Source organism: Chenopodium album, chromosome 3, assembly GCF_948465745.1.
Source record: "Chenopodium album chromosome 3, dcCheAlbu1.1, whole genome shotgun sequence".
Classification (NCBI taxonomy): Eukaryota; Viridiplantae; Streptophyta; class Magnoliopsida; order Caryophyllales; family Amaranthaceae; genus Chenopodium; species Chenopodium album.
Genome location: NC_137836.1, coordinates 81,656,849 through 81,672,395, shown reverse-complemented (window position 1 = coordinate 81,672,395; position 15,547 = coordinate 81,656,849). Strand labels below are relative to the sequence as shown.

At 37.6% G+C, this 15,547-nt stretch overlaps 2 protein-coding genes across 3 annotated transcripts; one reads left to right on the top strand and one right to left on the bottom strand.

Moving 5' to 3' along the window:
* Window position 1: 1 nt before the first annotated feature.
* On the bottom strand, window positions 2-6,640 carry LOC145624483 (putative tRNA pseudouridine synthase). Of its 2 annotated transcripts, none has more exons than XM_081677528.1 (8): window positions 6,232-6,640; window positions 6,084-6,116; window positions 5,595-5,707; window positions 5,354-5,502; window positions 4,522-4,666; window positions 3,187-3,621; window positions 1,979-2,401; window positions 2-298 (listed from the first exon to the last, which is right to left on the bottom strand). In XM_081677528.1, exons 1-8 carry the CDS (start codon window positions 6,524-6,526, stop codon window positions 275-277), a joined length of 1,617 nt encoding a protein of 538 aa, XP_081533654.1. In that variant the 5' UTR covers window positions 6,527-6,640; the 3' UTR covers window positions 2-274. The 2 variants fall into 2 exon arrangements, with proteins under 2 accessions (XP_081533654.1, XP_081533655.1); XM_081677529.1 differs by having other exon boundaries at window positions 6,255-6,628.
* A 1,315-nt stretch (window positions 6,641-7,955) lies between these two features.
* Window positions 7,956-15,036, top strand: LOC145624482 (protein TIC110, chloroplastic-like). The gene is made up of 15 exons (XM_081677527.1): window positions 7,956-8,714; window positions 8,819-8,878; window positions 9,292-9,415; window positions 9,504-9,572; window positions 9,711-9,809; window positions 10,064-10,130; window positions 10,362-10,426; window positions 10,530-10,624; window positions 10,815-10,939; window positions 11,051-11,151; window positions 11,856-12,072; window positions 12,435-12,589; window positions 13,100-13,225; window positions 13,426-14,397; window positions 14,493-15,036. The coding sequence occupies exons 1-15, from the start codon at window positions 8,185-8,187 to the stop codon at window positions 14,733-14,735; spliced, it is 3,048 nt and encodes a 1,015-aa protein (XP_081533653.1). The 5' UTR covers window positions 7,956-8,184; the 3' UTR covers window positions 14,736-15,036.
* The last annotated feature ends 511 nt before the right edge of the window (window positions 15,037-15,547 follow it).

Below are 15,547 nucleotides of genomic sequence, written 5' to 3'. Positions count from 1 at the left end.
ATTTAAGGTGATAATAGACATTCATCGAAAAAATATAGACAAGAGGAAATCCCAATCTTCAGATACAATAAATTGGCTATAATCCATATACCACTTTGCACAGCCTAGCAGCAGAAGACAATGCTGAATGCAAGAGCAATAGATATGCTAGGTAAGAAGATGAAATTCAGAAGAAAAAAAACCTGCAGCCAGCAAGATGCTCATGCATATCAAAGCTCCTGATAGACCAGCACCCATGATTTGTCAGATTTTGAGTTGTTATATTCATGTCATATCATTCATCTAATGCTCCAGTTTTCTGCAGGTAAGCAATCAATCAATCAATCAATCAATCAATCAAAGCCTTAATCCCAAAAGTGGGGTCGGCTAACATGAACCAAATTTGATTATTCCGTGTAGTCATCAACATAAATCTTTCTCCTCCATCCCTTACGATCCAAAACTTCATCCTCACGTAAATCCATGCACTTCATATCCTTCCTCACTCCTTCCAACCAAGTCATCTTTGGTCTCCCTCTTCCTCGTTTAATCCCTCCATGGTCCCACTCTTCCACTCTTCGCACCGGTGCACCCTCGGGTCTCCGTCTTACATGTCCAAACCAACGCAGACGATTTTCCCTTAGTTTATCTACAATGCCCGCCACACCTACTTTCTTGCGAATAACCTCATTTCTGATTCTATCTCTTAAAGTGTTTCCACACATCCACCTTAACATGCGCATTTCCGTAACCTCCATCTTTTTAATATGCTCTTTCTTAGAAGCCCAACATTCTGTACCATAGAGCAACACTGGTCGTATGGCAGTCCTGTAGAATTTTCCCTTCAACTTTAAGGGAATGCTGCGGTCGCATAACACTCCCGTGGCCGCTCTCCATTTAAGCCACCCTGACTTAATCCTGTGGGTCACGTCTTGATCAATGTCACCATTCTTCTGGATGATCGACCCTAGGTACTTAAAACATTCACTCATGGTCAAATCCTTTCCATCCAAACTCACCACTTCATTGCGTGTCCCCCTCTGAGTGCCAAAACGACATACCAAATATTCAGTCTTACTCCGACTTAGCTTAAACCCTCTAGATTCCAACCTTTGCCTCCATTGCTCCAACTTGACATTAACCCCATCCTTAGTCTCATCCACCAAAACGATATCATCTGCGAACAGCATACACCATGGAACCTCATCTTGAATTGGTCTAGTTAATTCATCTAGAACCGTTGCAAAAAGAAAAGGGCTTAATGCAGACCCTTGATGCAATCCGATTGTAATAGGGAAATCTTTTGTCAACCCTCCGCATGTCCTCACATTTGTTGACACATCCCGATACATATCCTTAACTAGGTCTACATACCTTCGTGGGATACATCAAAAATGCCATATTGGTGAGTACATCAAATTTTCAGACTCAGCTAGTACATCAAATTTTCAGACTCAGCTAGTACATCAAATTTTCAGACTCAGCTAGTACATCAAATTTTCAGACTCAGCTAGTACATCAAATTTTCAGACTCAGCTAAGAGCTAACTATAAACTTCTACTATTACTGAGAGAGATCTCCACTAAAATCTAACGTAACTTTCCCATCCATTACAGGATAATGAGCTATGTTGCGATCAGAACTCGTTAACTTTGGCCATAAATATATCAAAACACTCATACAGTCACAATGTCATTATTGTTGTTAGATAAATATATCAAAAAACTCATACAGTCATAATGCCATTATTGTTGTTAAATTAGCTTAAAATATATTTATAACTTAGAAGTCATTTGAAAACCAAGAAATAGCAATGAATTTAATAATATATAATAAAAACCTTATTTCATACAGTCATAAGCATAACGTATTAATGTCAACATTATTGTTAAAATTAACTATAAAATCTCATATAAGACTGTTATTAGAAAATTGAGAAATACTGAAGCAATAAATTTCATGAATTTTTTTTAAAAAAAAAAAAAAAGAAGAAGGTTACCTCTAAAGAAACTATCCTGTTTAACCTGTTTTGAAACTCTTCATTCCACACATTCCAGGCATTTCTGACTTCCTCCAACTCTGATTCAGGTATACTTGCATTCGCATCCAAAATCTCAAGCCATTCCTTCCAGGGAGACTCATGAGGATCCAAAAACTTAGCAACTTGAGGTAGCAGTACAGTTACATAGAACTTATCTACTACATTTTTTATCTCTTCAGAATTAACTAATATACGCATCTCTGGCCTTTTCTTATTCCCAGGCTGTTTCCTCAATCTAAAGTCATTTCCTCTCAAAACTAAAACTTCTGATGGAGCAAGAGGTAGGACAATTCTTGAGAACTTGTTGAGTGATAGTTTGAGAATATCTCTGGGGAACAATCCACGCTTAACTGCTATAGCAGTGCCAACCATTTTGCGGATCTGCCCAATTTACAGGCTTATAGTGTGACTGACGAAAGTACCAAACAACTAAAATGGAATCAAAATTGAACATATAACAAAGGAACCAAACCAATAAATTCATACCAATGAAGTCACTCACTCACACAGAACGTATCTTAAAGAAAATTTCCTCAAACAAAGAACCAACAATCAAGTCCACATAATTCTCGATTTATAGGCATCAGGTTGGTCCTATGTTTCGAACACAAATGAAATTTCTCTTAAAGGTAGCCTAGTGCTATGATATGTAGATCAAATAATAGCATTAAATCATACTAAAAGAAAATTACTATCTAGAAGGATTCTACTTAAAAATTACAAAGTATATGTATTACTAAAGCAGCACACAAGACATCCACCCACCAAGTCCAGTCTAACCAATGAAAAAAAGCTGTGGTCCAGTGGATAAACTTGCATGAAGTTGTACCTTTCCTTGAACCAGCAAACTTGTTAGTGTAGAATAAGCCCCAAAAATCAAGTCAATACATAACCATTACTTTAACTACATCTAGTCTACACAATCAACAAAAAATCAGGGAGAAAAGATAGCTCTCTACCTAGTCACTGCATCATGCTACACAAATAAGTCACATAGTTTGTCAATTGGAAATCAGAAGACCAATGAGCTAAATAAGCTACAGTATTTTTCCAAGTTTTTAACACTATAATATCTAACATTTGCAGCATGGTGCATGCTACAAGGAAAAGACAATTAATCAGAGCATGAAACTTAAGGGAAATACATGCAGTTAATAGAGGCTTACTTGATGCAGCATGAAAGACTCCCCGCATATTGAGAGCTCCACAAAACCCATCTCAAGTGACCTCTCCAACTTGCCACAAGAACACTGAAATATCTTCCTCCAATGAGCAGAACTGAGCTTGTCCGCCTCATCACGTTCATGAAGCCATCGAGCCTTAATAACTACTGTAGAATCATTCTTTTCTGACTCATCACCATGGCCATCTTCAGAGTCAAACAACGCATCAACATCACCGTCATCTGGCATATTAGTGATAAGTTCTTCATCACACAATGCATCTTCATTATCAACTGAGTTCTGACAATCAGCATTGTTTTCCTCAACCTCCAAAAGGGGAGGCTTATCAGATACTTTATATCTTCTATTTGCAAGTCCTTTTAGTGGCTTTCGTCGATATTTAGACCTGGCTGTATAATTATGAAAAGGGTATTCTCCCTGCAAAATGCATATAAAAACAGTGAACTAACAGAGCTTGTGTAAATCAGCCAATAAAACCAGTAATACAATATACAGAAACCAAAAAGGCATTTAAAGTCCGCTACAAAGTAAATTTCTAAAAACCCGTAGTAGCATGCATAAGGAATATAGGCAAGCAGAAATGCTTTAGAACTTGTGCATCACAGAGGATCTAAATGGAAAATCATGGGACATATTGGCACACCCATCCACTACCTCCACTCAAAGGTGTGAGGGGTAAGCGTAATCATTAGATATTTTCTCTCCTGACCCATTTCCCATAATTTCAATTAAAATTTAAAAACTACTTCTTTACACAACATCACACACCCTGGTCAAAAGTGAGGGAATGGGGAGTTGGAGTATACCATTTGGATTTAGACAAGAAAGGTAATTACAACGTACATATATTATTATAAAAGAATCTCAACAATAACAGAACCACTCCTACTCTGTTGAAAGTTGTAACCCCTTTTTTGTCCTTATGTGAGTTGTCTAATATAGGAGAAGAGAAGTTAAAATATAGGCTTTATAAGTTACTTCTATGACCATCTTTCAAAAAAAAAAAAAAAAAAAAAAAGGTTACTCCTATGACCAAACGGTTTAAAGATGGAACTTCCTATAGGCTAGCAAGTGGAATAAACTTTCTTCCTTATTGAGTTGCCAGACCCATTTCACATTCTCAATAGGCTTAACGTACTTAACAATAAGAAAGAAATTATACACGGAAGAGCAGACCCATCATATTCACATGATAACTCATTACAGGGTAAATGTAGTTTATTCAAAATTTAACTTTTGGCTTCAACATGAGCCACAAATGCAAATGAAGAATTGATTGTCATAGATTATAAAGAAATATGATACAAAGAGAGATACCTCAAAAATATTTAGAATTTCATTGAAGTCTTTTATATGATAGTCAATTTCAGCAGAAGAGGAGTCACTTGTTATTCCAATGACTTCAGCTGGAAGAAGGTAGGAATAATTTCGGACATGACATTCCCGTCGAGGATCAAAGCTCCTAACAAATGAGATTGAATTATGTTGAGAGAGATATGTGTTGTCTAGTTTGACATGCATATGCACTTGCCTAGCAGTTTTGCATACGTAAACACATGGATTTAAAAAACAATGAAAAAAAAATCTTAAACAGACACATCCCGTGTTTTCAACGGTTCCATGCCACAATTTACTACATCATGGGTGAGAAGGGAAACGGAGGAAGAGAAGGGAAGGTAAGATGAAGGGTGAAAAGGACTGCCCTTGCATTTATCTTCCAAATTTTTTATTCAAAGGGGGAGGAAAATGAATCCCTCTGATTTCCTTCCCCATTAATATCTAAATAAGGGAAAATGGATTCATCACTTTCTTGTCACTCCTTCCTCCCTCCACAGTCCACAATTCCTTGTCCAAATACACACAACCAAGGAAGAGACTTTAAGATTGAACGGCTATTCATCTTCAAAATGTTAAGACAAAGGGGAAAAAAGACTATAGAATTGATGCTGCCCCATATATAGTGTTCAATAAAGATACACACTCAAAGGGTTTGTTCCATAGAAGTATTAATTGCATTGAAGTTATAACTAGATTGTTAGATGAGATGAACAAAAATCATACACATGAGAAAAATTATGTTTAAAGAATGCAGAGTGATTGAGCCAAATATTTGATGCTATGAAGAACAGTGAAAAGGGAATGACAGTACCTTTGAGAAGGTAAAATACTAAACACTCTTATATCCTCAGGGAGATGAGAGTTAACATGGTCTGCAAGAACGAGACCATTAGGGTCATTCATCCACGCATAATCAGGAATCTCCAATTTCAAAGATATCGTCGTGGCCAGTGAATGAACCTAGAAACAACAATCAGCAAAAGGAACTTGAGATTATTCCAACATTGCATTGGGGAAGTGACATTAAAGCTGATACTAGGTTTCTAGCTTACTCCTTTATCAGTTCGGCTACTCCTGGCCCAGGCAATCTTATGTAAGTTACCATAATTGGTTTCATTGATGCCACCTACTTTGTAAAGAGCATTTTCCAAAGCTTCTTCAATGGCTACAATTGAGAAAATACAGCAGTTTAGAAAGCTATATTTGACAGTTCTAGGCTTCTAGCAATTGCAGTGTAATTAACAAGCACACACTCATTCCACTGATCACGAGGCGCTCGTAGTGACTAACGAATCGAAATGACCCCAAAATTCCAACCGCCCAACAATATTGCAACTAGTAACAACAAGTAGCAAACAAGCAATAAACTAAAAGGAAAGTCTTGAATCAAATTGTAATGGTTTCTACTCTAAACCCCTTAAACCAAATGCATTGAGAGTGGATAAATTCCATAACAAGAAACACAATTAGAAAAACTTTGAACGATTTTTTTACTTATGTATGTAGAACAAAAGGGAAATTAAGACACACAACAAACTTACTGGGAATATTATCTTCTCGTTGCTTCTGCAAACCTAAATTAAACCCAGAAAAAACAACAAAATTGAAACAAATTTCAGAAAAACTGGATTAACTTTGAAGAATTAAAAAAAAAAAAAGGGAAGATGAGAGAGAAAAGGGTGAAATGACCTTTGTAGTTGGAACCAACATACCCAACTCGCATGACCACTTTCTTCTTCCGGAATGACTCCCATTTCGAAGGTGAAGCAATTGATTCATGAGTTTGAGAAATCTGGGGTTGAATTTGAGGTTCTTGGGTTTGAGTAGAAGCAGAAATTGAAGGTGATGATAAAGTAGCAGAGAAATGAGCAAGTAGATGAATATTGTGGTTGGAGAGAGAGAAATTCCACGGATATGACGAGGGTTTAAGTCTGCCATTTCTCCACGAAGTTGTTAATGGAAGACGCAGAGACCAAACCGCCATTTATGGTTTGTAGTGATATCAAACAATGGCACTGCAAATGAAGTGTGAGGTACTGATATCCAATATTCCTGTAGAGGCTGCGTTTTCCGGCCCATGTTTAGGATTTTGATGGCTCCGATCCTCGGGACCTTGTCTCGTAGAGGTGACAAAAGTTGACGCGATAGTAATTAATTTGAATTTGATATAAAATTAGCTTGATTAATATAATTAGGATTTTTTAAATCCGTTAAATATTTGGTAGATTTGACATAGAAAAATAGGTTGATTTATTGTTTGAACTTTAGAAATCCATTCAACATGACAATAGTTCACTAGTTAAGCTAATATTCCGTGTACGGAGTATATATTTAGTATGGCTTGTAAGTTGTAGTCGTTTAAAGTTATTTCTTAATTCAAAAGATTTGTGTTAATTTGTTGAGTTAAGATTAATGTGTATGCTTGATGAATGAACTTGTGTTAAATGACTTGTAATTAGTAAGTTGGATTAGATATTCAACTTAATAGCCTGCAATCTTGACATGAACTCAACATGACTCGATTTATTTCATGAGCTACCTTCAAGGCTCTAATGACACATCTACACTATGTGCATGCAGATTGTACTTTTGAAAGTAGACTATCACATATGTTTGGGCTTCTATATTAGAATTGATGGATTATGAACAACTAGGTGTAGTGCAATTGTAAGTAAAAATTTATCTTGAGTAAATAAGGCAAATAGGTGATAACAATTGTAAATCGAAGAGAAGAGTTAGATACATTTTATATTGGAAGGGGATTCCATCTACCCATTATAGCAAAATTTGGTTGATGATGCAATGTGTGGTAATATATAGCATAATCCGGTTATTCTCTTTTTTGTGTAACTAAGTTTACGAGTGTCAAGACAGAGTGTTAGAAATCAAAAGCTTTATAGATCTCTTACAATCGAAGCTCCTATCCATTGCTTCGGCTGTTGTTAACATATGCCATCATATGTTTTAGAGCCTCTAAACCCCCTAGAGACCCTCAAAAGTCAAAATTCATAATATATGGGGACAGATCCGCTTGTATCCATCTAGACTCGTTCGGTCATCACAAGCCCAAATCGACCTTTGTTACCAACAGACAAGAGTGTCACTCATATGCACACCTCTTCGGCTCAACCGCTCAACTGTGTTGCATCGTGCTACAAGTCATTCTCAAACTCGACTCGCAACTTCATCATCCATAAATGAGAGCAAGCCGCTCGAATCGGGTGTCTAAACACTCGGTTTGTGACACAAAGGCAGATCTAAGTCCAAGTGACATTGCTACCACTGTTTCAAAGGGCATTTATCAAATTCAAAATCTATAACTCAGACGAGCTACACTAGAAGAACGATCCAAGCCCGAAAGATAGCAAAGTGGGCTAATCCAATCTCCCTATCCATCCACTCACCATTCCCAATCTCTCTCCTAATCAAAAACAAAACCAGCACGAAACGAACCCTTTCTCTCTCTCTCTTTCCCCTTTCCTCTTCTTCTCTCTCCTCTCATTCCATTATCATCTTCATCTCCACTGCAACTACTCCCACCATTTTTCTGGGTTTTTCTTCTTCCCTTAAACCCTCAAAACCCCACAAAATCTGCTCAATTTAGGAGAGAGAAAACACAGGAAAGAGCAACCCCTAAAAACCATGAACACCACACTTCCTCTTTCTTCATCCAAATCCCCTCTTCTCTTCTCATCTTTTACTCCCCTTAATCAAACCCCTTCTCTCCTTCCTCCCAATTTCATCCGTATACCACTCACCCGTTTTCGCCTCTCTAAGCTCAGATGCTCTGCTTCTGACCAAACACCCACATCCGCACCCGGACCCGAACCCGGTAGCGGTATCAAGAGCTCTGAGGTGTTCGGGGGTCCGAGAGAGTTGTCGGGTATGCAATCATTGGCTGACAGTTTGTCACCGCCGGTGAGAATAGCCAGCTCGGTTCTGCTTGTTGCGGCTGCTTCTGCTGCCGGTTTTGGGTTAGGGTCTAAAATTGGGGGTTCGAGGAATGTGGCAATCGGTGCTGCGGTTGCTCTTGGTGCTGCCGGTGGCGCCGCCGCTTATAGTTTGAATTCTTGTGTTCCTGAGGTTGCTGCTACCAATTTGCATAATTATGTTGCGCAATGTGATGACCCGCTTTCTTTGAGCAAGGATGAAATCCTGGCTATTGCTAATAAGTAATAATTATTGTATTATGTTACAATTTGGAATTTTTATTTTGTTGTTGTTTTTGTTGAGAAATGAAGATTTTTGAAGTGATGTTGTGAATTTGTTTTTTCAGGTATGGTGTTAGCAAGCAAGATGAATCTTTTAATGCTGAGCTTTGTGACTTGTACCTCAGGTGAGTACAAATTAGTCCAATTGTTTTTACTTCCATGTTTTAGAACTTAATTATGATTGTTCTATTGTGGGCATATAAATGAAAATGGTTTAAGTTATTTTACTATGTTTCTTTGTGGTTTGAGTTGATGTTTGTTGCATTTCCTAAAATTGTAATTGGATTATGTTTGAGTTTCTAATGATATTGTGATTTTGAATGTATGAGAAAAACAAGCTGGATAACTTTTAGGAAAAGTCATGTTTAACCTGTAAATGTTATGAATTGTGACAATGTGACAATACAAACAAATTATCTAGTATGGAGTACCACAATGGAATCCTGCATATCTTAAGTAGTTGCTGCTATTTCCGCAATAGTTTGTGCAAAGATGTTATTTCCCTCATTCTTGAGTTTGTATTCAATTGGTTTTATAGCTTTCTTTTGTCGGTGCTTCCTGCTGGAAATGAAGATCTCAAGGGTACTGAAGTCGAAACTATTGTTAAGTTCAAAAATGCTCTTGGCATCGATGATCCTGATGCTGCTAACATGCATATTGAGGTAATTGTGGTGTTAGTTTATCAAATTTTGTTGCAGTCGTTCTTATTGTCAACAATTACGGACATTATTGTGAATTTTCTGGCTACAGCTTGCCAGGCGGTTTGTCAGACAGAGGCTTGAAACTGGGGATCGCGAGGGTGACATTGAGCAGCGTCGGGTAAGATTTTTATGTTCATGTTGCTCCACCACTTGCTATTTTTTTTTTAATTTTTTATTTTTAGATGGTACTACTAGTCTATTACTATGGACTTACGGAGATATGTAGCTTGACCAATATCAGTGAGTTTCAGCGCAGGCATTTCAGAAGCTAGTGTATGTTTCAACTCTTGTTTTTGGGGAGGCCTCTGCATTTCTTCTACCCTGGAAGCGTGTATTTAAAGTGACTGATTCCCAGGTAAATGTTTGCATATCAGCATCTTGTTCTATAGCAAATCTGGCAGAAAAATGTACCCTATCTCTGGTGTGACTCTGTATCCATCCTTAGTTATCTATTGAAATACTCACCCCGTCTAATAGGCCTATTTATACTTTGGACCCATAAGGCCAGATTTGCAACAAAAGGCGAATTTGGCCTCTTAGCTTGAAATCTTTGAATTGGTGGTAGTTATGGGTATTAAAGGGAAATTTTATATTGTGCTGTCCTGTCAGGTTGAGGTTGCTGTTCGTGACAATGCTCAAAGGCTGTATGCTCAGAGACTGAAATCAATTAGCAGAGGTTAGTGTCTACGTTGAGTACACTTTGTGGTGATGTATTTGCTTCATAAGAGAACTGATTCCTGTCAAGATAGATTTAAAAAACATATTGATTTAATTATAGTTTGGTGTCGAGTAGATATGGCATTGACCTTATTACCTTATTTCTTGCCTTTTGTTAATGTAGTATATTAATTAGCATTGCTTCAGGATTTTCCTGTGATTTTCTTGTGGCTTATTATGTGTTTTTCAGATCTGGATATGAAGCAGCTTGTTGATCTGAGAGAAGCTCAACTTTCGTATCGTTTGTCTGATGAGGTATCTCCTTTATGAAATTGTGTCAGAGATGGCGAAATTCAGTTTAAAGATTATACTTTTTTTTTTTTTTTATTATTTATATTGTTGGATCTATTTCTTACAGTTGGCCGAGGAGATGTTTAAGGAACATATAAGAAAACTAGTAGAAGAATGCATTTCTAGAGCTGTTGACATTCTGAAGTCCCGTAATAGAGCAGGGTATGGTTGATGTTGCTATCTTCATATTCTAGAAACTCACTGAGATAATTAATTTGCTTTTGCATTGAAGAAGAAAAGAACATGCTTTGGGTTAAGACTTATGTGTCTTTTTATTGTTTTAGTTTTGGGGAAAAATCAGGTGTTTGCCATTTTTTCATGCATATTTTTCTTTGACTCCTATGTTTGACAGGGGAGCTATTGAGGTTGTAAATGAGCTGAATAGAGTACTTGCTTTTAATGATAAGCTTATCTCATTAAGAAACCATCCAGATGCTGGTAATTTTGCCCGAGGCATCGGGCCAATTTCCTTAGTAGGTAATAATACTGATGTCCTTTTTCGTGGTGGCTCTTGTGTTTGTAAAAAAATTTCTGTTCATGAGATAACTGGTACACTAGTATAATACAGCATTCTGTATAATTTGTCAGATGGTGAGTTTGACAGTGACAGGAGGATTGATGACTTGAAGCTTCTCTACAGAGCATATATTACTGATTCTTTATCAAGTGGCCGCATGGAAGACAGCAAGGTGATAATTTATTATTATTATTTTTTCTTAAAATTTTATAAGTGATTCTCTTTAACTCTTTAAGCCATTGGCCTTCTGGTGGCCTCTACTTAAAGTTGAAGGTGAACATTTATAGCTGTTCTGCCTTTTTGGCTGGGGTGATTCATTCTTGATGTTGAGACACATACATTATTATGAGTCTATAAATCTATGATATGATTAGTTTGTGAGCCAGTGAATATGTATATTTTCTTTGTTGCTCGAGACAGAGTATTATGGACAACTATCTCTTGAGGACATACTTAGAATGGAAATATGAATGTAGAATTGTGGAGCACTTGAAAACACATCCTCATGTACAAAGAACTATAAAAATACCATTAAATTCATTCAAAGTGATGAAGTGATCGTACCATTCAAACCTTCCTTTTTAGTGCCATATCATTTCCTATATAGGTCTGGATAAAGGTACAATTGACAGAATTATCAAATGCTCCCTTTGTTCTAAACTTGCTAACTTCCAATTTATGATCCTGTATCTTCTCTGATCTGGAAACATATTTTCACTCTTCCTATTCCAGCTTATTTTCAAATCTACTCTTGTCATTGACATATTCTGGTGAAGTAGCGAAGATAAATTACCAGACCTTTCATAGGTCTTATGCGGTTTAGCTACAATAATATTATATGCTACTCTTCACTTATATTCTCTTTTCCATTTGTAGCTTGCTGCATTGAACCAGTTAAAGAACATATTTGGTCTTGGAAAACGTGAAGCAGAAAGTATTATGATGGATGTGACCTCGAAGGTTTATCGCAAGCTACTGTCTCAAGCGTTTTCTAGTGGTGATTTGGATGCAGCTGAAAGCAAAGCGAATTATCTTCAGAATCTGTGTGACCAGCTGCGGTTTGACCCTGAGAAGGCGAGTGAAATCCATGCAGGTACTGTTCCCTTCTACTTGGTTGGTAGATTATGGTGCTTGTTGCTGAAGGAGTAAATTTTCTCCCTGCGGGGTTATAACTTTTTAGTCTGAAGGATCAATTAAGTGAGAACCTTTTTTTAGGTTGAATCATTTTGCAGAGTTGTTGATTTACTTTCTAGATAGACAATGCAACAAGAGAATGCACCTTTTGTATTTTGTGTTATTTGATTTTGGGAAATTCTTGTGTATAACTGAATGGGGGTAAGGTTGCTTAAACTTTGTCAAAATTTGGATCTGCATTATATATTTTTTATTCCTCTGTGAATCTATAGCTCGCTTACCTGCTGTTGTGTACTGTTTGTTATTTGTCTTTTCTTATAGAAATATATCGACAGAAGCTACAGCAATGCTTAGCTGATGGAGAGTTGAGTGAGGAGGATGTCAAAGCTTTACTACGCGTACGGGTCATGCTGTGTGTTCCCCAAAAAATTGTTGAAGCTGCTCATGCTGATATTTGTGGCAGTTTGTTTGAGAAGGTAAGAATTTGAAGTCCTCTCCCTCTTCCTCTTTGGATCTCATCTGTTTTTCCTATCCTCCACTTTGATTATATGCTATGTTGCATTGTTGTATTTGTGTATTTGTATTTTATTAGATTGTACTGTTCTGATGAAAACCTTGTTGATGAAGCATAGAGATTTTAGCATTGGCTAACTTGTAACTGTGTGATATTTGAGCCTCCTTCCAACTACCCCCTTCCCCTCCTTCCTCGCGGAGGGATGTTATCTTTGTATATTTGGTCAATTGTCCACCTCCTCCGTCTGTGTATAGATGCTTTATGGAGGTTGATAATTCATGTCTGTTTGGGTTCTTGAGGTTTTGAAATATTACTATTTGAAATTTGAGAAGTTTCTTTCGGTTACTGGTGTTATTGCTGTAGTGTTTGTGTGGTTTGCAGCCAGCAAAATGCATTTTTGTCCTGTTCTACTTCCTTGTGTTTTGGTATTGGTTACACATTGCGTCAAGTTGAAGTGTTCTCTTGATTTCAGGTTGTGAAGGATGCAATTGCTTCCGGAGTTGACGGATATGATGCAGATGTAAAAGAAAATGTGAGGAAAGCCGCACATGGTTTGCGCTTGACTAGGGAAGCTGCAATGTCAATTGCTAGTAAGGCGGTGAGTGTCCTCTTTCCCTGCTGAATCATTTTTATCATTTATTAATTTATTAAAAGGCAATCTCAAGAGCTTTCTTCCATTAAATAGCCAAGGTTCAGATAGGCCTTCATTCTGGGATCCCAACCTGACTTAGGTTATGAAGGAGATATCATGACACCTGATGTTCACTAATTCATATATCCTTATCTTATGTCATGCAGGTCCGCAGAATATTCATTAACTATATTAAACAGGCAAGGGCAGCTGGAAGTCGCACTGAATCTGCAAAAATACTTAAGAAGATGATCGCATTCAACACCTTGGTGGTCACTGAATTAGTTGCTGATATTAAAGGGGAATCAACTGATGCTCCGACAGAAGAACCAGTTAAAGAGGAAGAGGAGAAGATTGAAGATGAGGAAGAATGGGAATCACTCCAGACATTAAGAAAATCAAGACCTACTAAGGAACTTGAGGCCAAAATTGGGAAACCTGGGCAGACAGAGATTACTGTTAAAGATGACCTTCCAGAGAGGGAGAGGGCTGACCTGTACAAGACATACTTGTTATACTGCATAACTGGTGAAGTAACCAAGATTCCATTTGGTGCACAAATCACCACGAAGAAGGACAACACAGAATACCTCTATCTGAATCAGCTTGGTGATATTCTTGGTCTTACACGTAAGGAGATTGTAGAGGTTCATAGAGGTATGGCTGAGCAAGCTTTTAGACAGCAAGCAGAGGTCATTCTGGCTGATGGACAGTTGACTAAGGCTAGGATGGAGCAACTGGATGAGGTTCAGAAGCAAGTTGGCTTGCCACCAGAGTATGCTCAAAAGGTGAGAGAGAACATTATAAATTCAAAAATGGCTGCTGCCATAGAAACAGCTATTGGCCAAGGAAGGCTCAGCATAAAACAAATTAGAGAACTCAAGGAAGCTGGTGTAAATATTGATAACATGATAGCAGTGAGTTTACGGGAGAATCTCTTCAAGAAGTCTGTGGATGAGATATTTTCTTCTGGTACTGGAGAATTTGATGATGAGGAAGTCTATGAAAAGATTCCCGCCGACTTGAAAATTAACCCAGAGAAGGCTAAAGGAGTTGTCCACGAACTTGCTCGTAGTAGATTAGCTAACTCATTGGTTCAAGCAGTAGCTTTACTAAGACAGAGAAACCGCACCGGGGTGGTATGCTTCTGATGACAGCTGTGCACTTTCATTTTCTTTGTTGTCTTTTATGTGTGGGTTCTTTTAGTCTGATATTTTGCCTCTCAATTTTGCAGATCTCCACTCTTAATGATCTGCTAGCTTGTGACAAGGCTGTGACAGCTGAGCCCTTGTCATGGGAAGTGCCAGAGGAACTAGCAGATCTTTTTGCTATTTATGCCAAGAGCAATGCAGCACCTGAGAAGATCTCGCGTCTACAGTATCTGCTAGGAATCAGTGACTCTGCAGCAGCTTCTCTGAGAGAGATGGAGGACAGACTACCTAGTTCTAGTGCTGAAGCTGAGGAATTTGTCTTTTGAAGACGAAAAGTTACGTTATAGTTTAGTGCAGAGGAATGAGGAATGTCTATTAGTGAATACTCGTATAGGGTTATCAACAAAATAGTTTGATTTTGCTTTGTTTTATGTTTCTAGTACGGCTTATATCTCAAAAGAGATGGATACCTAAGTTTGTATCTCTCTCTCTCTCTTTCTTTTTTCCTCCACTCTTGGTATTGGGGAGCATTTTGAAGCGTCCTAGTATGTTTTTTGTATGGTAAATATTTTTTGCTATTGATGGAATCACCCTTGATTAATGAGAAATTTTGGTTTCTGATTACAATTATGATCTTCAGTTACAGAGTAAATGAAAAGGGAAATCTACACCATGTATTTTAATTTTGTTCTGTTAACAAAATTAATTAGATTGGGAGGTAGTCTTTTTTCAATGCTTTGCCATAATACATAGAGCCAATTCTAATAATATACTTGTAATTAAATTTTGCAAAGGTTCATATGGATGTTTTCGGTAGATTTCTGAGCTTCTCTTGATTAACATGTGATCTGCTGTGTTATTTCGGTGCTGCAGGACTCTGACAACCGCACAATCCATCTTTGTTGCACTCTAAACAACCTCACAGTCATAAATTGATGAGCTTTACTCAAGTGGTCTTTTAACTGAAGATCTCATGTTCTCTGTTCACAATAATGACAAGAGAACTAGCTGTTTTGGGAAGGAACTTGATTCACCATAGAACTCCCACAGCATACGGTCCTCGGTAAACATACAGAGAATGTTCTGAAGTTAGGGGGATTTGCAAAAAGGAGCTCTGAGGCTCTGACCTTTGCCACAG